At 51.1% G+C, this 24,629-nt stretch overlaps 1 protein-coding gene across 1 annotated transcript; it reads left to right on the top strand.

Annotated features, from left to right (window-relative positions):
* Positions 1–98: 98 nt before the first annotated feature.
* Positions 99–22,378, top strand: LOC130324283 (repetin-like; the record flags this gene model as incomplete). The annotated part of the gene is given in 6 exon segments (XM_056553238.1): positions 99–314; positions 438–458; positions 4,981–5,057; positions 8,008–8,133; positions 10,871–12,219; positions 17,969–22,378. Coding segments are annotated over 6 exon segments (3,770 nt in total), but the record flags the coding sequence as incomplete, so codon positions are not given.
* Positions 22,379–24,629: the final 2,251 nt, after the last annotated feature.

Raw genomic sequence — 24,629 nt, 5'->3', positions numbered from 1 at the left:
CTGAGCTTACTAGTGCACGGCTTCTACTGCCCCCCGCTCACCCCGTGGGCCCCCCGCATGCTGCTGCCGCCATGTTTCTTATTATTCTGCCTCCACAGGAGGGGACCTGGAGGAGGTGAGCTGCTCCAGCAGTGATGATGATGTGGAGGGTCTCAGGAAGCGCGTGGGCCGGGGGGCTCCTCCGCCCATCAGTGTGGGCCCCACTATCAGAGAGGCCGTACAGCAGGACGCAGACGCTGGATCCTCCTTTAACATCAGTACATTGGTCATCGCAGCCATCGGCCTCATCTGCATCAGCATCCTGGTCTTCTCAGGTGAGGTAGACTGTAGCGCCCCCACCGGCTGTAATGCAGCTGTAGCCCCCCCCCATAGAGCCCCATAGATAATGGGGTTCACTTATATCTCTGATCTAAAGCTAATGGTGTCTCTCTCCACAGGCGGCAGCTTCAACTCTGAGGGTGAGTGAAGCCTCTTCTCCATGTTTAGTGAGTGCGGTCTCTTCCGTGTATAGTGAGTGCGGTCTCTTCCGTGTATAGTGAGTGCGGTCTCTCTTCCGTGTATAGTGAGTGCGGTCTCTTCCGTGTATAGTGAGTGCGGTCTCTTCCGTGTATAGTGAGTGCGGTCTCTTCCGTGTATAGTGAGTGCGGTCTCTTCCGTGTATAGTGAGTGCGGTCTCTTCCGTGTATAGTGAGTGCGGTCTCTTCCGTGTATAGTGAGTGCGGTCTCCTCTGTGTATAATGAGTGCGGTCTCCTCCGTGTATAGTGAGTGCGGTCTCTTCCGTGTATAGTGAGTGCGGTCTCTTCCGTGTATAGTGAGTGCGGTCTCTCTTCCGTGTATAGTGAGTGCGGTCTCTTCCGTGTATAGTGAGTGCGGTCTCTTCCGTGTATAGTGAGTGTGGTCTCTTCCGTGTATAGTGAGTGCGGTCTCTTCCGTGTATAGTGAGTGCGGTCTCTTCCGTGTATAGTGAGTGCGGTCTCTTCCGTGTATAGTGAGTGCGGTCTCTTCCGTGTATAGTGAGTGCGGTCTCTTCCGTGTATAGTGAGTGCGGTCTCTTCCGTGTATAGTGAGTGCGGTCTCTTCCGTGTATAGTGAGTGCGGTCTCTTCCGTGTATAGTGAGTGCGGTCTCTTCCGTGTAGAGTGAGTGCGGTCTCTTCCGTGTAGAGTGAGTGCGGTCTCTTCCGTGTAGAGTGAGTGCGGTCTCCTCCGTGTATAGTGAGTGCGGTCTCCTCCGTGTATAGTGAGTGCGGTCTCCTCCGTGTATAGTGAGTGCGGTCTCCTCCGTGTATAGTGAGTGCGGTCTCTCCTCTGTGTATAGTGAGTGCGGTCTCTCCTCCGTGTATAGTGAGTGTGGTCTCTCCTCCGTGTATAGTGAGTGCGGTCTCTTCTGTGTATAGTGAGTGCGGTCTCCTCCGTGTATAGTGAGTGTGGTCTCTCCTCCGTGTATAGTGAGTGCGGTCTCCTCCGTGTATAGTGAGTGTGGTCTCTCCTCCGTGTATAGTGAGTGCGGTCTCTCCTCTGTGTATAGTGAGTGCGGTCTCCTCCGTGTATAATGAGTGCGGTCTCTCCTCTGTGTATAGTGAGTGCGGTCTCTCCTCCGTGTATAATGAGTGTGGTCTCTCCTCCGTGTATAGTTAGTGTGGTCTCTCCTCCGTGTATAGTGAGTGTGGTCTCTCCTCCGTGTATAGTGAGTGCGGTCTCTTCCGTGTATAGTGAGTGCGGTCTCTTCCGTGTATAGTGAGTGCGGTCTCTTCCGTGTATAGTGAGTGCGGTCTCTTCCGTGTATAGTAAGTGCGGTCTCTCCTCCGTGTATAGTGAGTGCGGTCTCTCCTCCGTGTATAGTGAGTGCGGTCTCCTCCGTGTATAGTGAGTGCGGTCTCTTCCGTGTATAGTGAGTGCGGTCTCTTCCGTGTATAGTGAGTGTGGTCTCTCCTCTGTGTATAGTGAGTGCGGTCTCTTCCGTGTATAGTGAGTGTGGTCTCTCCTCTGTGTATAGTGAGTGCGGTCTCTCCTCTGTGTATAGTGAGTGCGGTCTCTCTTCTGTGTATAGTGAGTGCGGTCTCTTCCGTGTATAGTGAGTGTGGTCTCTCCTCCGTGTATAGTGAGTGCGGTCTCTTCTGTGTATAGTGAGTGTAGTCTCTCCTCCGTGTATAGTGAGTGCGGTCTCTTCTGTGTATAGTGAGTGCGGTCTCCTCCGTGTATAGTGAGTGTGGTCTCTCCTCCGTGTATAGTGAGTGCGGTCTCTACTCTGTGTATAGTGAGTGCGGTCTCTCCTCTGTGTATAGTGAGTGCGGTCTCTCCTCCGTGTATAATGAGTGTGGTCTCTCCTCCGTGTATAGTGAGTGTGGTCTCTCCTCTGTGTATAGTGAGTGTGGTCTCCTCCGTGTATAGTGAGTGTGGTCTCTCCTCCGTGTATAGTGAGTGCGGTCTCCTCTGTGTATAGTGAGTGCGGTCTCTTCTGTGTATAGTGAGTGCGGTCTCTCCTCCGTGTATAGTGAGTGCGGTCTCTTCCGTGTATAGTGAGTGTGGTCTCTCCTCTGTGTATAGTGAGTGCGGTCTCCTCCGTGTATAGTGAGTGCGGTCTCCTCCGTGTATAGTGAGTGCGGTCTCCTCTGTGTATAGTGAGTGCGGTCTCCTCCGTGTATAGTGAGTGCGGTCTCCTCTGTGTATAGTGAGTGCGGTCTCCTCCGTGTATAGTGAGTGCGGTCTCCTCTGTGTATAGTGAGTGCGGTCTCCTCCGTGTATAGTGAGTGCGGTCTCCTCCGTGTATAGTGAGTGCGGTCTCTCCTCCGTGTATAGTGAGTGCGGTCTCTTCTGTGTATAGTGAGTGCGGTCTCCTCCGTGTATAGTGAGTGCGGTCTCCTCCGTGTATAGTGAGTGCGGTCTCTCCTCCGTGTATAGTAAGTGCGGTCTCTCCTCCGTGTATAGTGAGTGCGGTCTCTCCTCCGTGTATAGTGAGTGCGGTCTCTTCTGTGTATAGTGAGTGTGGTCTCTCCTCCGTGTATAGTGAGTGCGGTCTCTCCTCCGTGTATAGTGAGTGCGGTCTCCTCCGTGTATAGTGAGTGCGGTCTCTCCTCCGTGTATAGTGAGTGCGGTCTCTTCTGTGTATAGTGAGTGTGGTCTCTCCTCCGTGTATAGTGAGTGCGGTCTCTCCTCCGTGTATAGTGAGTGCGGTCTCTTCTGTGTATAGTGAGTGCGGTCTCCTCCGTGTATAGTGAGTGTGGTCTCTCCTCCGTGTATAATGAGTGCGGTCTCTACTCTGTGTATAGTGAGTGCGGTCTCTTCTGTGTATAGTGAGTGCGGTCTCTCCTCCGTGTATAGTGAGTGCGGTCTCTTCTGTGTATAGTGAGTGCGGTCTCTTCCGTGTATAGTGAGTGCGGTCTCTTCCGTGTATAGTGAGTGCGGTCTCTTCCGTGTATAGTGAGTGCGGTCTCTCCTCCGTGTATAGTAAGTGCGGTCTCTCCTCCGTGTATAGTGAGTGCGGTCTCTCCTCCGTGTATAGTGAGTGCGGTCTCTTCTGTGTATAGTGAGTGTGGTCTCTCCTCCGTGTATAGTGAGTTCGGTCTCCTCCGTGTATAGTGAGTGCGGTCTCTCCTCCGTGTATAGTGAGTGCGGTCTCTCCTCCGTGTATAGTGAGTGCGGTCTCTCCTCCGTGTATAGTGAGTGCGGTCTCTCCTCCGTGTATAGTGAGTGCGGTCTCTTCTGTGTATAGTGAGTGCGGTCTCTTCTGTGTATAGTGAGTGCGGTCTCTTCTGTGTATAGTGAGTGCGGTCTCTTCTGTGTATAGTGAGTGCGGTCTCTTCTGTGTATAGTGAGTGCGGTCTCTTCTGTGTATAGTGAGTGCGGTCTCTTCTGTGTATAGTGAGTGCGGTCTCTTCTGTGTATAGTGAGTGCGGTCTCTTCTGTGTATAGTGAGTGCGGTCTCTTCTGTGTATAGTGAGTGCGGTCTCTTCTGTGTATAGTGAGTGCGGTCTCTTCTGTGTATAGTGAGTGCGGTCTCTTCTGTGTATAGTGAGTGCGGTCTCTTCTGTGTATAGTGAGTGCGGTCTCTTCTGTGTATAGTGAGTGCGGTCTCTTCTGTCTATAGTGAGTGCGGTCTCTTCTGTGTATAGTGAGTGCGGTCTCTTCTGTGTATAGTGAGTGCGGTCTCTTCTGTGTATAGTGAGTGCGGTCTCTTCTGTGTATAGTGAGTGCGGTCTCTTCTGTGTATAGTGAGTGCGGTCTCTTCTGTGTATAGTGAGTGCGGTCTCTTCTGTGTATAGTGAGTGCGGTCTCTTCTGTGTATAGTGAGTGCGGTCTCTTCTGTGTATAGTGAGTGCGGTCTCTTCTGTGTATAGTGAGTGCGGTCTCTTCTGTGTATAGTGAGTGCGGTCTCTCCTCCGTGTATAGTGAGTGCGGTCTCTTCTGTGTATAGTGAGTGCGGTCTCTCCTCCGTGTATAGTGAGTTCGGTCTCCTCCGTGTATAGTGAGTGCGGTCTCTCCTCCGTGTATAGTGAGTGCGGTCTCTCCTCCGTGTATAGTGAGTTCGGTCTCCTCCGTGTATAGTGAGTGCGGTCTCTCCTCCGTGTATAGTGAGTGCGGTCTCTCCTCCGTGTATAGTGAGTGCGGTCTCTCCTCCGTGTATAGTGAGTGCGGTCTCTTCTGTGTATAGTGAGTGCGGTCTCTTCTGTGTATAGTGAGTGCGGTCTCTTCTGTGTATAGTGAGTGCGGTCTCTTTTGTGTATAGTGAATGCGGTCTCTTCTGTGTATAGTGAGTGCGGTCTCTTCTGTGTATAGTGAGTGCGGTCTCTTCTGTGTATAGTGAGTGCGGTCTCTTCTGTGTATAGTGAGTGCGGTCTCTTCTGTGTATAGTGAGTGCGGTCTCTTCTGTGTATAGTGAGTGCGGTCTCTTCTGTGTATAGTGAGTGCGGTCTCTTCTGTGTATAGTGAGTGTAGTGAGGAGTATGGGACGTGCACTCACCCAAGTCTTTCTCCCACCCAGATCCTACTCAGGCTGTAATGTCCCGCAGTGTGAAGGGGGACGATCCGCAGCCGCCACAAGTCATCACCGACCTCCAGGTACGAATCCGACTTATAGGGGGGATCTCCATACACTCCTGGGGGGCTCTGATTTATAGGGGGGATCTCCATACACTCCTGGGGGGCTCTGATTTATAGGGGGGATCTCCATACACTCCTGTCTGTGGGGCTCTGATTTATAGGGGGGATCTCCATACACTCCTGTCTGTGGGGCTCTGATTTATAGGGGGGATCTCCATACACTCCTTTCTGTGGGGCTCTGATTTATAGGGGGGATCTCCATACACTCCTTTCTGTGGGGCCCTGATTTATAGGGGGGATCTCCATACACTCCTGTCTGTGGGGCTCTGATTTATAGGGGGGGATCTCCATACACTCCTGTCTGTGGGGCTCTGATTTATAGGGGGGATCTCCATACACTCCTTTCTGTGGGGCTCTGATTTATAGGGGGGATCTCCATACACTCCTGGGGGGCTCTGATTTATAGGGGGGATCTCCATACACTCCCGTCTGTGGGGCTCTGATTTATAGGGGGGATCTCCATACACTCCTGTCTGTGGGGCTCTGATTTATAGGGGGGATCTCCATACACTCCTTTCTGTGGGGCTCTGATTGATTTATAGGGGGGATCTCCATACACTCCTGTCTGTGGGGCTCTGATTTATAGGGGGGATCTCCATACACTCCCGTCTGTGGGGCTCTGATTTATAGGGGGGATCTCCATACACTCCCGTCTGTGGGGCTCTGATTTATAGGGGGGATCTCCATACACTCCTGGGGGGCTCTGATTTATAGGGGGGATCTCCATACACTCCTGTCTGTGGGGCTCTGATTTATAGGGGGGATCTCCATACACTCCTGTCTGTGGGGCTCTGATTTATAGGGGGGATCTCCATACACTCCTGTCTGTGGGGCTCTGATTTATAGGGGGGATCTCCATACACTCCTGTCTGTGGGGCTCTGATTTATAGGGGGGATCTCCATACACTCCTGTCTGTGGGGCTCTGATTTATAGGGGGGATCTCCATACACTCCTGGGGGGCTCTGATTTATAGGGGGGATCTCCATACACTCCTGTCTGTGGGGCTCTGATTTATAGGGGGGGATCTCCATACACTCCTGTCTGTGGGGCTCTGATTTATAGGGGGGATCTCCATACACTCCTGTCTGTGGGGCTCTGATTTATAGGGGGGATCTCCATACACGCCTGTCTGTGGGCTCTGATTTATAGGGGGGATCTCCATACACTCCTGTCTGTGGGGCTCTGATTTATAGGGGGGATCTCCATACACTCCTTTCTGTGGGGCCCTGATTTATAGGGGGGATCTCCATACACTCCCGTCTGTGGGGCTCTGATTTATAGGGGGGGATCTCCATACACTCCTGTCTGGGGGGCTCTGATTTATAGGGGGGATCTCCATACACTCCCGTCTGTGGGGCTCTGATTTATAGGGGGGATCTCCATACACTCCCGTCTGTGGGGCTCTGATTTATAGGGGGGATCTCCATACACTCCCGTCTGTGGGGCTCTGATTTATAGGGGGGATCTCCATACACTCCTGTCTGTGGGGCTCTGATTTATAGGGGGGATCTCCATACACGCCTGTCTGTGGGCTCTGATTTATAGGGGGGATCTCCATACACTCCTGTCTGTGGGGCTCTGATTTATAGGGGGGATCTCCATACACTCCTTTCTGTGGGGCCCTGATTTATAGGGGGGATCTCCATACACTCCCGTCTGTGGGGCTCTGATTTATAGGGGGGGATCTCCATACACTCCTGTCTGGGGGGCTCTGATTTATAGGGGGGATCTCCATACACTCCCGTCTGTGGGGCTCTGATTTATAGGGGGGATCTCCATACACTCCCGTCTGTGGGGCTCTGATTTATAGGGGGGATCTCCATACACTCCCGTCTGTGGGGCTCTGATTTATAGGGGGGATCTCCATACACTCCCGTCTGTGGGCTCTGATTTATAGGGGGGATCTCCATACACTCCTGTCTGGGGGGCTCTGATTTATAGGGGGGATCTCCATACACTCCTGTCTGGGGGGCTCTGATTTATAGGGGGGATCTCCATACACTCCTGTCTGTGGGGCTCTGATTTATAGGGGGGGATCTCCATACACTCCTGTCTGTGGGGCTCTGATTTATAGGGGGGATCTCCATACACTCCTGTCTGTGGGGCTCTGATTTATAGGGGGGATCTCCATACACTCCTGTCTGTGGGGCTCTGATTTATAGGGGGGGATCTCCATACACTCCTGTCTGTGGGGCTCTGATTTATAGGGGGGATCTCCATACACTCCTGTCTGTGGGGCTCTGATTTATAGGGGGGATCTCCATACACGCCTGTCTGTGGGCTCTGATTTATAGGGGGGATCTCCATACACTCCCGTCTGTGGGGCTCTGATTTATAGGGGGGGATCTCCATACACTCCTGTCTGGGGGGCTCTGATTTATAGGGGGGATCTCCATACACTCCCGTCTGTGGGGCTCTGATTTATAGGGGGGATCTCCATACACTCCCGTCTGTGGGGCTCTGATTTATAGGGGGGATCTCCATACACTCCCGTCTGTGGGGCTCTGATTTATAGGGGGGATCTCCATACACTCCCGTCTGTGGGCTCTGATTTATAGGGGGGATCTCCATACACTCCTGTCTGGGGGGCTCTGATTTATAGGGGGGATCTCCATACACTCCTGTCTGGGGGGCTCTGATTTATAGGGGGGATCTCCATACACTCCTGTCTGTGGGGCTCTGATTTATTTGGGGGATCTCCATACACTCATTTCTGTGGGGCTCTGATTTATAGGGGGGATCTCCATACACTCCTGTCTGTGGGGCTCTGATTTATAGGGGGGGATCTCCATACACTCCTGGGGGGCTCTGATTTATAGGGGGGGATCTCCATACACTCCTGTCTGTGGGGCTCTGATTTATAGGGGGGATCTTGATCCTGTCTGACTGGGTCTCTTCTCTTTTCAGGACTGGATTAGGCAGCACGCAGAGCAGTTCTCGGGGGACCCCAACAGCCTGCAGACTATGAGCCAACTCCTAGACAAGGTTGCCAAGGAAAACCAGGAGATCCGGCACATGGAGGCCAAACTTCAGGTCACCTGATAATGCATCACATGACTTTCTACTGCAGGGTTATCTGCACCAAGCACGTCTCCCCTCTAGAGCTGCACTCACTATTCTGCTGTTACATCCTGTCTTATCCTCCAGAGCTGCACTCACTATTCTGCTGTTACATCATGTCTTATCCTCCAGAGCTGCACTCACTATTCTGCTGTTATATCATGTCTTATCCTCCAGAGCTGCACTCACTATTCTGCTGTTACATCGTGTCTTATCCTCCAGAGCTGTACTCACTATTCTGCTGTTACATCCTGTCTTATCCTCCAGAGCTGTACTCACTATTCTGCTGTTACATCCTGTCTTATCCTCCAGAGCTGCACTCACTATTCTGCTGGTACATCATGTCTTATTCCCCAGAGCTGCACTCATTATTCTGCTGTTACATCGTGTCTTAACCTCCAGAGCTGCACTCGCTATTCTGCTGTTACATCATGTATTATCCTCTAGCCACCTCCCCCTCTGGGGGATTGTTAGTCGTAGATGTCGGGGGCAGGGGGATTGGTAATCGTAGATGTTTGGGGCGGGGGGGGGGGTTGTTAGTCGTAGATGTCAGGAGGTTGTTAGTCGTAGATGTCAGGAGGTTGTTAGTCGTAGATGTCAGGAGGTTGTTAGTCATAGATGTCAGGAGGTTGTTAGTCGTAGATGTCAGGAGGTTGTTAGTCGTAGATGTCAGGAGGTTGTTAGACGTAGATGTCTGTAGGTTGGTAGTCGTAGATGTCGGGGGGCAGGGGGGGTTGGTAATCGTAGATGTTTGTGGGGGGTTGTTAGTCGTAGATGTTTTGGGGGGGGTTGTTAGTCGTAGATGTCAGGAGGTTGGTAGTCGTAGATGTCTGAAGGTTGGTAGTCGTAGATTTCTGGAGGTTGGTAGTCGTAGGTGTCAGGGTGAGATTGGTAGTCGTAGGTGTCGGGGGGGGGGGGGAATTGGTAGTCGTAGATGTCAGAAGGTTGGTAGTCGTAGATGTTTGGGGGGGTTGTTAGTCGTGGATGTCAGGAGGTTGGTAATTGTAGACGTCGGGGGGAGTGGTAGTCGTAGATGTTGGTGGGGGGATTGTTAGTTGTACATGTCAGGAGGTTGGTAGTTGTAGATGTCGGGGGCTTGGGGGTTGGTAACAGTACATGCCAGGAGATTGTTAGTCGTAGGTGTCGGGGGGGGGGGGGGGTGGATTGTTAGTCGTATGTCGGGGGCAGGGGGGTTGGTAATCGTTGATGTCAGGAGTTTAGTAGTAGTAGATGTTTGGGGGGGGGTTGTTAGTCGTGGATGTCTGGAGGTTGGCAGTCGTGGATGTCTGGAGGTTGGCAGTCGTGGATGTCTGGAGGTTGGCAGTCGTGGATGTCTGGGGAGGTTGGCAGTCGTGGATGTCTGGGGAGGTTGGCAGTCGTGGATGTCTGGGGAGGTTGGCAGTCGTAGATGTCTGGGGAGGTTGGCAGTCGTAGATGTCTGGGGAGGTTGGCAGTCGTAGATGTCGGGGAGGTTGGCAGTCGTAGATGTCGGGGGGGTTGGCAGTCGTAGATGTCGGGGGGGTTGGCAGTCGTAGATGTCGGGGGGGTTGGCAGTCGTAGATGTCGGGGGGGTTGGCAGTCGTAGATGTCGGGGGGGTTGGCAGTCGTAGATGTCGGGGGGGTTGGCAGTCGTAGATGTCGGGGGGGTTGGCAGTCGTAGATGTCGGGGGGGTTGGCAGTCGTAGATGTCGGGGGGGTTGGCAGTCGTAGATGTCGGGGGGGTTGGCAGTCGTAGATGTCGGGGGGGTTGGCAGTCGTAGATGTCGGGGGGGTTGGCAGTCGTAGATGTCGGGGGGGTTGGCAGTCGTAGATGTCGGGGGGGTTGGCAGTCGTAGATGTCGGGGGGGTTGGCAGTCGTAGATGTCGGGGGGGGTTGGCAGTCGTAGATGTCGGGGGGGGGGTTGGCAGTCGTAGATGTCGGCAGTCGTAGATGTCGGGGGGGTTGGCAGTCGTAGATGTCGGGGGGGTTGGCAGTCGTAGATGTCGGGGGGGTTGGCAGTCGTAGATGTCGGGGGGGTTGGCAGTCGTAGATGTCGGGGGGGTTGGCAGTCGTAGATGTCGGGGGGGTTGGCAGTCGTAGATGTCGGGGGGGTTGGCAGTCGTAGATGTCGGGGGGGTTGGCAGTCGTAGATGTCGGGGGGGTTGGCAGTCGTAGATGTCGGGGGGGGTTGGCAGTCGTAGATGTCGGGGGGGGTTGGCAGTCGTAGATGTCGGGGGGGTTGGCAGTCGTAGATGTCGGGGGGGTTGGCAGTCGTAGATGTCGGGGGGGGTTGGCAGTCGTAGATGTCGGGGGGGTTGGCAGTCGTAGATGTCGGCAGTCGTAGATGTCGGGGGGGGTTGGCAGTCGTAGATGTCGGGGGGGTTGGCAGTCGTAGATGTCGGGGGGGGTTGGCAGTCGTAGATGTCGGGGGGGGTTGGCAGTCGTAGATGTCGGGGGGGTTGGCAGTCGTAGATGTCGGCAGTCGTAGATGTCGGGGGGGTTGGCAGTCGTAGATGTCGGGGGGGTTGGCAGTCGTAGATGTCGGCGGGGTTGGCAGTCGTAGATGTCGGGGGGGTTGGCAGTCGTAGATGTCGGGGGGGTTGGCAGTCGTAGATGTCGGGGGGGTTGGCAGTCGTAGATGTCAGGGGGGGGGGGGGTTGGCAGTCTTTTGTCCTGTGTAGGTTGGTTTATAATGGACTCATGACTGTAACCTGATATTTGTACACACAGGTGCAGAGGGAAGAGTTAGAAGCTATACTCTCCATCAATGATGGGGAGAAGGTCACTGCAGCGCCCCAACATCCAGGACTGACTGAAGAGAACATCCGACTGAAGGAGGCCCTCCTAAAAGAAGAGACCGCTCACCTGACTGCACAGGAGGAGCTGCAGAATCTACAGGAGAAGATGGATGTCCTTCAGGGCAGCCATGTGGAGAAGGAAGCTCTGATAGTGGAGAACACCCAGCTGAAAGTGGATCTGGAGGCCTTCAGGAGGCAGATCGAGGGCTTCTTATCTCAGAAGGAGACCCTGGTGGCCGAGTCCCAAATGCTGCGTCAGGAACTGGACAAACAACGCTTGTTAGTAACATCCATCAGACAAGATCTAGAAAATCTTGTGACCAAAACCTCGGAAGGTGATGACGAGAAGTTACTCCAGGAGAGGCTCTCGGAGATGAGTAGCAGGTTGGCCATGGAGGCTCAGAGGTCTGAAACGTGGGAGAAGACGTACGTGGAACACGCTGAGAGAAGGAAGGAGCAGGTGGGAGAACTAAGGAGGGACCACAGCCAGAAGGAGTGGAAGAAGGGTGACATGTATAGCAAGACATCAGAGACCTCCGCGGGGGGAGAATCCAGAAAAACACGTTACAGGCACGGCAAACGGTGGACTGAAGATAATCCACGGGAGTCACAGCATGAGGAATGGAGGAGCAAGAAACACGAGCATTGGAAGGACAAGAAGCATCAGCACTGGGAGGGGGAGAACCCTGACGGAAGAGAGACGTGGAAGAACAAGGCTAGAGAACACAGGAGAAAAGACTCTGCACACCACCACCATGACAGTCCAGAGAGGCATCACCAGGGAGAGGCAGGAGATGGATTCCACCCCCGGAAGGGACAGAAGGAATTTACAGATCGGCACAAGAGACAAGAAGACGGCAAGAAAGGCAGAGAACATCGGCACCATGACCACAACAAGTTCTGGAAGAAGCTTTCAGACCACCAGTATCGGGTCCCTGTCGGATGCTCCGACCTGGAGGACTGCGCCAGGAAGGACGGCATGGACCTGTTCAATGTGGAGCTGAAGCCGGTGCAGAGGGTGCAGTTTGAGGAGGTCCTTCGGAACTACCTTACCAAGACCCAGCTGTCAAAGCACCTCCCTGAGCTCATGCCTCTACTTGATGGTTTCTTCACGGGGCCGCTCTTCTCTCACCACAAGATCCGCTTTAAGGACTTTTTGGATGATGTGGAGGACTTCCTGGAGGATCTGGCCAGGAAAGAGACTGGAAACGACGACATTGTGGATGACTTTGAGAGATTCGTCTACACCAGCTTCTTCGGAGAAGCTGCCACCAAGAAAAGGTGAGTGGCCTTCATTGTCAGCTGCTTCCTATAGGTTTCCCACATTGTGCAGTGATATACCCCATAGAGTATTGGGGGGGGGGGCCATGTAGATCATATTAGTTGTCCTCTGAACTAGGACTTGGGTTCTTACACTTATTTATGCCGAAGCTCTATCTTTATGACACCGATCTCCAAATCCCCTGCATAGACATAGAACTTAAGGGTAAGGTTCTGTCTGTAACCACCACTAGTAGGAGGTTTGTGCCATCCAAAGTCATTGTGTCCCTTATAGACAGGCAACACTTCTAGATCAGGGGTCTCAAATTCCCGGCCCACGGGCCATTTGCGGGCCACGGAATGAAATTTTGCGGCCCACTGCACAGTGGTGGCATGCTGCATAGGCCTCCAGGCGCTTGCATTGCGTCTGCCGTTGCGACAGCAGTCACAGAACACTGACCACGGTTGCAACGGCAGGCGCAGTGCAAGCCTCTAGTGGTGTGACCGCTGCCTCACATCATAGTCTATCTTGCACCAGGGATGTCGAATTTGTATCGCCCGAAGCCTGAGACATGCAGTTCCGGGTGCCGGACAGGTTATCTCTTCAGGCATTTAGCCCTGCTTCGGGCAAGCAGCGCTAAATGCTGGAAGACTTCACACATGTCGGCGCATACTGCTACTGTTCCTATATCTCCCTGGTGCAGCCTATAACGAGCCTTCCTTGAGGGATGCATGCGATTGGTGACGTCATTGCATCTGCGGTGCAGGACGCCGGGATGCTGACGCCCTGCACGGCGCATTTGATGACGTCACCTAACGCATGCATCCCCGTAAAGAAGGCTCATTTTAGGCTGCAGCAGGGAGATGTAAGTACTGTAGATGTGAAACTTAACTTACCTTATAAGGGAGGCCCTGCTTATCACCAGGGGCTAACCGTCTTTTTAGGGGGCTTAATTGTTTAAATAGGAGCCTTACCTGCCGGGGGTCATATCTATATGGGGGCCTCTGTACCTACTGGGGAGCCCTACCTGATGGGGGTCATATCTATATGGGGGCCTCTGTACCTACTGGGGAGCCCTACCTGATGGGGGTCATATCTATATGGGGGCCTCTGTACCTACTGGGGAGCCCTACTAGATGGGGGTTCATATCTATCTGGGGGCATTATATGTGAGGGGCGCATGACAGGGGCATTATATGTGAGGGGCGCATGACGGGGGCATTATATGTAAGGGGTGCATGCGGCCCAGCCTCTATCTCCACTGGCCCCCAAGATAATTTGAGTTTGAGACCCCTGTTCTAGATCATTCTGACTGTGGCTGCACCACATATCGCAATCGAATCAGGATTTTCGTGATTTGTCAAATACGGCCCCCTGGGAAAATTTGCGATTACCGGCACCATATCAAGCATGCAGGGTCTGGGGCTAGGCTGCCAAATAAGTCAGTGTTTCCCAAACAGGGTGCCTCCAGCTGTTGCAAAACAGGGGGGGGAGAGATGTGACCTGGATGATAGATGTGACAAAGAGGGGGGGGGGGGGAGATGTGATATAGGGGGTGTAGACACGAAATGGGTGGATAGAGGTGAAATGGGGGTGTGTACGGAGCCCTTATACCCTTACTGGGTAACTCCATGTTGTCCAGAGATCATGTGATCTGGATATCCATAACCATGTGATCCTTATGTCCACTCAGAGAAGACCCCAGAACCATGTGATCATTATGACCCCTCAGACACCAGAACCATGTGATCATTATGTCCCCTCAGAGAAGACCCCAGAACCATGTGATCATTATGTCCACTCAGAGAAGACCCCAGAACCATGTGATCTTTATGTCCTCTCAGAGAAGACCCCAGAACCATGTGATCATTATGTCCTCTCAAAGAAGACCCCAGAACCATGTGATCATTATGTTCTCTCAAAGAAGACCCCAGAACCATGTGATCCATATGTCCTCTCAAAGACCCCAAAACCATGTGATCATTATGTTCTCTCAGAGAAGACACCAGAACCATGTGATCATTATGTCCTCTCAGAGAAGACACCAGAACCATGTGATCATTATGTCCTCTCAGAGAAGACACCAGAACCATGTGATCATTATGTCCTCTCAGAGAAGACCCCAGAACCATGTGATCATTATGTCCTCTCAGAGAAGACACCAGAACCATGTGACCCTTATGTCCTCTCAGAGAAGACCCCAGAACCATGTGATCCTTATGTCCTCTCAGAGAAGACACCAGAACCATGTGATCATTATGTCCTCTCAGAGAAGACCCCAGAACTGTGTGATCATTATGTTCTCTCAGACCCCAGAAACACATGATCCTTATGTCCCTCAGACCCCAGAACCATGTGATCATTATGTCTCCCCAGACCCCAGAACCATGTGATCATTATGTCTCCCCAGACCCCAGAACCATGTGATCATTATGTCCCCTCAGACCCCAGAACCATGTGATCATTATGTCCCCTCAGACCCCAGAACCATGTGATCATTATGTCCCCTCAGACCCCAGAAACGCATGATCCTTATGTCCCCTCAGAGAAGACACCAGAACCATGTGATCATTATGTTCTCTCAGAGAAGACCCCAGAACCATGTGATCCTTATGTCCCCTCAGAGAAGACACCAGAACCATGTGATCATTATGTTCTCTCAGAGAAGACCCCAGAACCATGTGATCCTTATGTCCCCTCAGAGAAGACCCCAGAACCATGTGATCCTTATGTCCCCTCAGAGAAGACACCAGAACCATGTGATCATTATGTCCTCTCAGAGAAGACCCCAGAACCATGTGATCATTATGTCCTCTCAGAGAAGACCTCAGAACCATGTGATCCTTATGTCCTCTCAGACCCCAGAACCATGTGATCATTATGTTCCCTCAGAGAAGACACCAGAACCATGTGATCTTTATGTCCTCTCAGAGAAGACACCAGAACCATGTGATCATTATGTCCTCTCAGAGAAGACACCAGAACCATGTGATCATTATGTCCTCTCAGAGAAGACACCAGAACCATGTGATCATTATGTCCTCTCAGAGAAGACCCCAGAACCATGTGATCATTATGTCCTCTCAAAGAAGACACCAGAACCATGTGATCCTTATGTCCTCTCAGAGAAGACACCAGAACCATGTGATCCTTATGTCCCCTCAGAGAAGACACCAGAACCATGTGATCCTTATGTCCCCTCAAAGAAGACACCAGAACCATGTGATCATTATGTCCTCTCAGAGAAGACACCAGAACCATGTGATCATTATGTTCCCTCAGAGAAGACCCCAGAACCATGTGATCTTTATGTCCTCTCAGAGAAGACACCAGAACCATGTGATCCTTATGTTCCCTCAGAGAAGACCCCAGAACCATGTGATCTTTATGTCCTCTCAGAGAAGACAGCAGAACCATGTGATCATTATGTCCTCTCAGAGAAGACATCAGAACCATGTGATCATTATGTCCTCTCAGAGAAGACATCAGAACCATGTGACCTTTATGTCCCCTCAGAGAAGACACCAGAACCATGTGATCATTATGTCCTCTCAGAGAAGACCCCAGAACCATGTGATCATTATGTCCACTCAGAGAAGACCCCAGAACCATGTGATCATTATGTCCTCTCAGAGAAGACCCCAGAACCATGTGATCATTATGTCCCCTCAGAGAAGACACCAGAACCATGTGATCCTTATGTCCTCTCAGACCCCAGAACCATGTGATCCTTATGTCCTCTCCGACCCCAGAACCATGTGATCCTTATGTCCTCTCAGAGAAGACACCAGAACCATGTGATCATTATGTCCTCTCAGAGAAGACCCCAGAACCATGTGATCCTTATGTCCTCTCAGACCCCAGAACCATGTGATCATTATGTTCTCTCAGAGAAGACCCCAGAACCATGTGATCCTTATGTCCTCTCAGACCCCAGAACCATGTGATCCTTATGTCCTCTCAGAGAAGACCCCAGAACCATGTGATCCTTATGTCCTCTCAGACCCCAGAACCATGTGATCATTATGTTCTCTCAGAGAAGACCCCAGAACCATGTGATCCTTATGTTCTCTCAGACCCCAGAACCATGTGATCCTTATGTTCTCTCAGACCCCAGAACCATGTGATCCTTATGTTCTCTCAGACCCCAGAACCATGTGATCCTTATGTTCTCTCAGAGAAGACCCCAGAACCATGTGATCCTTATGTTCTCTCAGAGAAGACCTCAGAACCATGTGATCCTTATGTTCTCTCAGAGAAGACCTCAGAACCATGTGATCCTTATGTTCTCTCAGAGAAGACCTCAGAACCATGTGATCCTTATGTTCTCTCAGACCCCAGAACCATGTGATCCTTATGTTCTCTCAGACCCCAGAACCATGTGATCCTTATGTTCTCTCAGAGAAGACCCCAGAACCATGTGATCCTTATGTTCTCTCAGAGAAGACCTCAGAACCATGTGATCCTTATGTTCTCTCAGAGAAGACCTCAGAACCATGTGATCCTTATGTTCTCTCAGAGAAGACCTCAGAACCATGTGATCCTTATGTTCTCTCAGACCCCAGAACCATGTGATCCTTATGTTCTCTCAGACCCCAGAACCATGTGATCCTTATGTTCTCTCAGAGAAGACCCCAGAACCATGTGATCCTTATGTTCTCTCAGAGAAGACCCCAGAACCATGTGATCCTTATGTTCTCTCAGAGAAGACCTCAGAACCATGTGATCCTTATGTTCTCTCAGAGAAGACACCAGAACCATGTGATCCTTATGTTCTCTCAGAGAAGACACCAGAACCATGTGATCATTATGTCCTCTCAGAGAAGACACCAGAACCATGTGATCATTATGTCCTCTCAGAGAAGACACCAGAACCATGTGATCATTATGTCCTCTCAGAGAAGACACCAGAACCATGTGATCATTATGTCCTCAGAGAAGACACCAGAACCATGTGACCATTATGTTCTCTCAGAGAAGACCCCAGAACCATGTGATCCTTACGTCCTCTCAGAGAAGACACCAGAACCATGTGATCCTTATGTCTCCTCAGACCCCAGAACCATGTGATCCTTATGTCTCCTCAGACCCCAGAACCATGTGATCCTTATGTTCTCTCAGACCCCAGAACCATGTGATCCTTATGTTCTCTCAGAGAAGACACCAGAACCATGTGATCCTTATGTTCTCTCAGACCCCAGAACCATGTGATCATTATGTCCCCTCAGACCCCAGAACCATGTGATCCTTATGTTCTCTCAGAGAAGACCCCAGAACCATGTGATCCTTATGTTCTCTCAGAGAAGACATCACTCACCTCTGGTCCATTTGAACTCAGAACATAAACTGATTTATTGAGGTAAACAGCAGTTTTCATATCCCCCTCCATGAGGTAAAACAGTTTCTAAACCCCCCCTCCCTCAAGGTACATCACATGACCTTACACATTCCATTGCCCTTATAAGGACTCATGTTTGGTCTGTTGTTGCCGGGCAGAGTCTCCTCAGGGGATGGTGGTTACACACAGCCATGTCACATGATGACATGGAAGAGGCATAAAATGGGGAGGGGGGGGTTAGAAATGAATTTGCGGGATTGGACATGAAATTGGGGATTTCACCATTTGTTTATTATATCACAATATTTACCTGTATAATCGCACATTTCCTTCAGATCTTGTGGCCCTTGTTCTTATTGTTTACGCCCTTATCAGACATCTCAGCGACTTTTCCTCTAATAACGTCTTCCAGGTCTTAATTTCCCTTGTAGATACATAAAGCAGGATAAGCAGCAGAAACCCCACAAACACAACAAGCCCTTAGGAAAACTGGGGAAGATACATGACAAGGGCATCAACCAATCAGATGACAGACACTCCTTAGACAACATCCCTGGCATCGACCACCACGTAGACTGCTTTGACTTTAAATCTATGAAGAAGCACAAGACCCATATAAAGATCCGCTATAAAGAAGAATCTGACCACAAACACAATCCAAAAAGCCAAAATGATGAGAATGGCTGCCATTCTGAAAAGAAGTGCAAATACCCTCACTCCAAACCTAGTGAAGAAGCTGGAGGACACCACCACAATGGCCTTCGCGCGCACAAACAATATCAGGAATACCAAGGCAAGCACAACTACAACCCCAAAAATCCTGGACATCAAAATACATACAAAAAGCAGCAGTCTCCCAAAGATGGGTTTGGAAAAGATTTGGGCAACTATAAACACAAGAAGTCAGATAAATATAAGGAAGATGTAGAACATAAACATTACTCTGACAAACATGAGAAAGACACCAACAATAAGCATTATCAGTCATCTCAGAGACATGAGAGCCACCTTGACAGGTCACCTGATCATAAACCACCTCGAGATGGTGACCATAGACATAGACAGCCTGACCACCATGGGAAGGACGACAGGGGCAAATGTAGAGACCATCACCGCAAACATGGAGAACCTGAGGACCGTCCCAGGAACTATCACCAAAAGTATGAACAAGGTAAAGATAGGGACTACCACAAACATGGAGATGACAGGGATGGGGACTACCACCAAAAGAACAACAAAGCCCAGAGTAAACATGACAGAGATGGGGACTATGACAACAAGTATGACAAAGGACACTACAAACATCAACATGACAGGGATGGGGAGTACCACCAAAAGTATAACAAAGACTACCATAAACATGGCTACCACAAGAAAGACAAAGATCACCATAAACATGACAGGGATGGGGAGTACCACCACAAACATGACAGGGATGGGGACAACCACCAAAAGTACAACAAAGACCACCACAAACATGACAGGGATGGAGAGTACCACCAAAAGTACGACAAAGACCACCACAAACATGACAGGGATGGAGAGCACCACCACAAGAAAGACAAAGACCACCACAAACATGACAGGGATGGAGAGTACCACCACAAGAATGACAAAGACCACCACAAACATGACAGGGATGGAGAGTACCACCACAAGAATGACAAAGACCACCACAAACATGACAGGGATGGAGAGTACCACCAAAAGTACGACAAAGACCACCACAAACATGACAGGGATGGAGAGTACCACCAAAAGTACGACAAAGACCACCACAAACATGACAGGGATGGAGAGCACCACCACAAGAAAGACAAAGACCACCACAAACATGACAGGGATGGAGAGCACCACCACAAGAAAGACAAAGACCACCACAAACATGACAGGGATGGAGAGTACCACCACAAGAATGACAAAGACCACCACAAACATGACAGGGATGGAGAGTACCACCACAAGAATGACAAAGACCACCACAAACATGACAGGGATGGAGAGTACCACCAAAAGTACGACAAAGACCACCACAAACATGACAGGGATGGAGAGCACCACCACAAGAAAGACAAAGACCACCACAAACATGACAGGGATGGAGAGTACCACCACAAGAATGACAAAGACCACCACAAACATGACAGGGATGGAGAGTACCACCACAAGAATGACAAAGACCACCACAAACATGACAGGGATGGAGAGTACCACCAAAAGTACGACAAAGACCACCACAAACATGACAGGGATGGAGAGCACCACCACAAACATCAACATGATGGGGAGTACCACCACAAGAAAGACCAAGACCACCACAAACATGGAGATGACAGGGATGGAGACTACCAGAGGTATGAAGATGGTAAGGATGAACATACCTACTACAAACCTGATGAGGAGAGAAGATAAAGGCACACCACCATGATGGCCGCTATAACGCCCCCAGGAAGTACTTGATGTTTGGACTTAGTTCTTTGCGTTTTCACTGGTGATGTTCTCCATGTTTCGGGGTGAGGTTGGACTTAAGAATCAGGAAGCCATCGCTATGTTGTTATGGTCACACTCCTCCTATAGTATTTGTTATTTATGGTCACATGATGTCTTCCCGGAATTCCTTACAAAGCATATTCACTGTAACATTGGAGACCATCCTGTTAGGACTTCATTCTGCACCTCATGTCTTCTGCACTAACTCGGCGGTCTGCCCCACCGTACAGTTGTCTCCTCCAGTTTTCTCTCTTGTTGTAATGACCTTGTGTGTTTTATCCTCGTTGTTGGGTTTTTTGTTTTCTTTCATTTGATTCCCCTTGTACCAAGACAATGGAAAGTAGTGATAGGATAAAGGCAGTTCTTACCTGTAATCTCTTCTGACATCAGCAGCATACTGAGATCTGGGCGTGGAGAGGGTCCATGAGATGGAGGCAGATGTCCTGCCCAGGTTACATACTGAGGTCAATGTCCTGCCCAGGTCACATATTGTTGTTGATGTCCTGCCCAGGTCACATACTGAGGTCGATGTCCTGCCCAGGTCACAGACTGTTGTAGATGTCCTTCCCAGGTCATATACTGAGGTAGATGTCCTGCCCAGGTCACATACTGAGGTCGTTGTCCTGCCCAGGTCATATACTGAGGTTGATGTCCTGCCCAGGTCACTGATGGAGGCAGGTGTCTTGCCCAGGTCACTGATGGAGGTAGATGTCCTGCCCAGGTCACAGATGGAGGTAGATGTCCTGCCCAGGTCACAGATGGAGGTTGATGTCCTGCCCAGGTCACAGATGGAGGTAGATGTCCTGCCCAGGTCACTGATGGAGGTAGATGTCCTGCCCAGGTCACAGATGGAGGTAGATGTCCTGCCCAGGTCACTGATGGAGGTAGATGTCCTGCCCAGGTCACAGATGGAGGTAGATGTCCTGCCCAGGTCACAGATGGAGGTAGATGTCCTGCCCAGGTCACAGATGGAGGTAGATGTCCTGCCCAGGTCACAGATGGAGGTAGATGTCCTGCCCAGGTCACACACAGAGGCTGAAGCCAAAAGTAGATCTAACAGAGAGAGAAGTAGATGTAATAGAGAAGACTTAAGGATCTTTCATGCTGCCATTTCCTCCCTTCATGGGTCGACCATCCATGATCATCTCCTTCCTTCATACTTACTCTTCCCTCCATCTGTTCAGTGTCTCTGTCCTCCTGCTGTTTCCTTTGTACTTCCCATCCTTCATGTTTTCTCTGTTTCTTTGCACTAATCCTCTATGTTCTTTCCATCCTTCAGTGATTTCTCCTTTCCTTTACTCTTCTGAATAGTTCTCCTTCCTTTGTCCATCTTTCATGCACATCCTTTGTGTTCAATTTATCCATCTTCCTCCTTTGTGTTTCAAATTATCCATCCTCCTCCTTTGTGTTTCTCTTTATCCATCCTCCTCCTTTGTGTTTCTCTTTATCCATCCTTCTCCTTTGTGTTTCTCTTTATCCAGCCTCCTCCTTTCTGTTTCTCTTTATCCATCCTCCTCCTTTCTGTTTCTCTTTATCCATCTTCCTCCTTTCTGTTTCTCTTTATCCATCTTCCTCCTTTGTGTTTCTCTTTATCCAGCCATCTTCCTCCTTTCTGTTTCTCTTTGCGTTTCTCTTTATCCATCCTCCTCCTTTGCGTTTCTCTTTATCCATCTTCTGATCTGATATATTTGGCACACATAAGCAAAAAACACCTCACTTCAGAACACTATTTTGTATGCTTCTTCCTCTTCTGAGACTTTTTAAAGTGCCGGTCAAAGGAGGTTTTGAAGGGCAGGTCTGGCCTGGTTTAGGTTTACGACATTTTGGAGGGATTTGTGCCCTTTTTTTATGTGCAGCATTCGCACCTCATGAATTCCCAACCACTGCAAAGTGAAAACTGAAAGTTACTTATTTAAGGCTGATTGCTGCCGTACACGAAACCACTAAAGGAAAAAAAAAAGTGGGTTAGGTCCATGTGCAACATTTTGGACGCTTGGAGTAAGCAAAAAAAAAAATTCTAAATGAAATGATGAATCTTCCCCCATATAAAGCTTCACCACTTTCTATAAATCACTATGTACAAATGTCAGGAGGAGAAGCTTCATTAAACCTTGTTATTCCAATAGTCCGGGAGGAGGAGGTGAGCGGTGGAATCAGGACAGTGTATGGGGGCGCCTGTCCTTAGATCCTGCTGTGAGTGTCCCTGCCGCCCCGACTGGAGGACAGCCCTGCACTCACCGCACTGTCCCCATCCACACACTGGGTTGCGCTTTTGTTTTTTGTGTGTTTTTTGCCGTTTTAATTTATCTCACTGAACTAATGCACTTTGGAAATAAAACTTTAAAACGTTGCATTTGTTTTTTCTGTCACTATGGAGGACGCTCCATGTCCAACGTATAGAGCAGAGTAGTGCCACGTGTCAATAGGGTCCTGGAGGAAGAGGGTCATTGACGGCATACTATTTAGGTCCTGAGAAGACTGGGATCAGCGGTGGGCATACTCTGGAGGAGACTGGGATCAGTGGTGGGCATACTCCCGAGGAGACTGAGCACAGCGGTGACCATACTCTCGTGGAGACTGAGGTCTGCAGTGGGCATACTGCTGCGGAGACTGAGGTCAGCAGTGGGCATACTCCCAAGGAGACTGAGTTCAGCAGTGGGCATACTCTCGAGGAGACTGAGGTCTGTGGTGGGCATACTCCCGAGGAGACTGAGGTCAGTGGTGGGCATACTCTCGAGGAGACTGAGGTCAGTGGTGGGCATACTCCCGAGGAGACTGAGGTCTGCGGTGGGCATACTCCCGAGGAGACTGAGATCAGCGGTGGGCATAATGCTGAGGAGACTGAGGTCAGTGGTGGGCATACTCCCGAGGAGACTGAGATCAGCGTTGGCCATACTCTCGTGGAGACTGAGGTCTGCGGTGGGCATACTGCTGAGGAGACTGAGGTCTGCGGTGGGCATACTCTCGTGGAGACTGATGTCAGCGGTGGGCATACTCCCGAGGAGACTGAGATCAGCGTTGGCCATACTCTCGTGGAGACTGAGGTCTGCGGTGGGCATACTGCTGAGGAGACTGAGGTCTGCGGTGGGCATACTCTCGTGGAGACTGATGTCAGCGGTGGGCATACTCCCGAGGAGACTGAGATCAGCGTTGGCCATACTCTCGTGGAGACTGAGGTCTGCGGTGGGCATACTGCTGAGGAGACTGAGGTCTGCGGTGGGCATACTCTCGTGGAGACTGATGTCAGCGGTGGGCATACTCCCGAGGAGACTGAGATCAGCGTTGGCCATACTCTCGTGGAGACTGAGGTCTGCGGTGGGCATACTCTCGTGGAGACTGATGTCAGCGGTGGGCATACTCCCGAGGAGACTGAGATCAGCGGTGGACATACTTTCGTGGAGACTGAGGTCAGCAGTGGGCATACTCTCGAGGAGACTGAGGTCAGTGGTGGGCATACTCTCGAGGAGACTGACGTCAGTGGTGGGCATACTCCCGTGGAGACGGAGGTCTGCGGTGGGCATACTCCCGTGGAGACTAAGGTCAGCGGTGGCCATACTCTCGAGGAGACTGAGGTAAGCGGTGTCTCGTGAAGACTGAGGTCTGCGGTGGGCATACTCCCGTGGAGACTAAGGTCAGCAGTGGGCATACTCCCGTGGAGACTGAGGTCAGTGGTGGGCATACTCCTGAGCTAACACACTGTAGTGGCCCCAACTCTTCCATGAATGTAGATGAAGACGATGGATGACCAGCTGTGCCCCTACATGTGGAACAGCTGGACGAGGAGGAGGACAGAGGAGTCTGGATGAGGACAGAGGGGTCTGGAAGAGGACAGAGGAGGCTGGAGGACAGAGGTGTCTGGAGGAGGAGGACAGAGGGTTACAGCACTAGGGGGCGGTGTAACTGGAAGACTCTTGTAGCTCCTCCCCCTGTTGCTCCTGTGTGCTGATTGGCTGCTCTGGCTCACTGATCACACGCGGTGATTTCCGGTGTGAGGTGGTTTTTTGCGCCCGCGTAGATCCATGCGTCCGCTCCTCCCCCAGCTCTCCGAACATTTCCGAAGCTAGAACTGGGGGAGGGCAGAGCAAGGGGAGAGAGAAGTCCACGCCCCCTCCCTCATCTCCCCTCCCTGAACTCGGCTGGACGCAGATCTTTACGGCCACGCCCCCTCCCTGAGGACATAGATCTCCACGGCAGGTCCCTCCCTCATCTCCCCTCCCTGAGGACGTAGAGCAGTGCTCCCAATGAGCTCTATGTGTAAAGGGGGACATACTGCACGGGCTAAAGGGGGGCATACTGTACGGGCTAAAGGGGGACATACTGCACGGGCTAAAGGGGGACATACTGTACGGGCTAAAGGGGGACATACTGCACGGGCTAAAGGGAGACATACTGCACGGGCTAAAGGGGGGCATACTGTACGGGCTAAAGGGGGACATACTGCACGGGCTAAAGGGGGGCATACTGTACGGGCTAAAGGGGGACATACTGCACGGGCTAAAGGGGGGCATACTGCACGGGCTAAAGGGGGACATACTGCACGGGCTAAAGGGGGACATACTGCACGGGCTAAAGGGGGACATACTGCACGGGCTAAAGGGGGAC

This window comes from Hyla sarda, unplaced genomic scaffold (genome assembly GCF_029499605.1).
Source record: "Hyla sarda isolate aHylSar1 unplaced genomic scaffold, aHylSar1.hap1 scaffold_2622, whole genome shotgun sequence".
Classification (NCBI taxonomy): Eukaryota; Metazoa; Chordata; class Amphibia; order Anura; family Hylidae; genus Hyla; species Hyla sarda.
The sequence above is the reverse complement of the archived record's forward strand: the minus strand, read 5'-3'. Positions and strand labels throughout refer to the sequence as shown.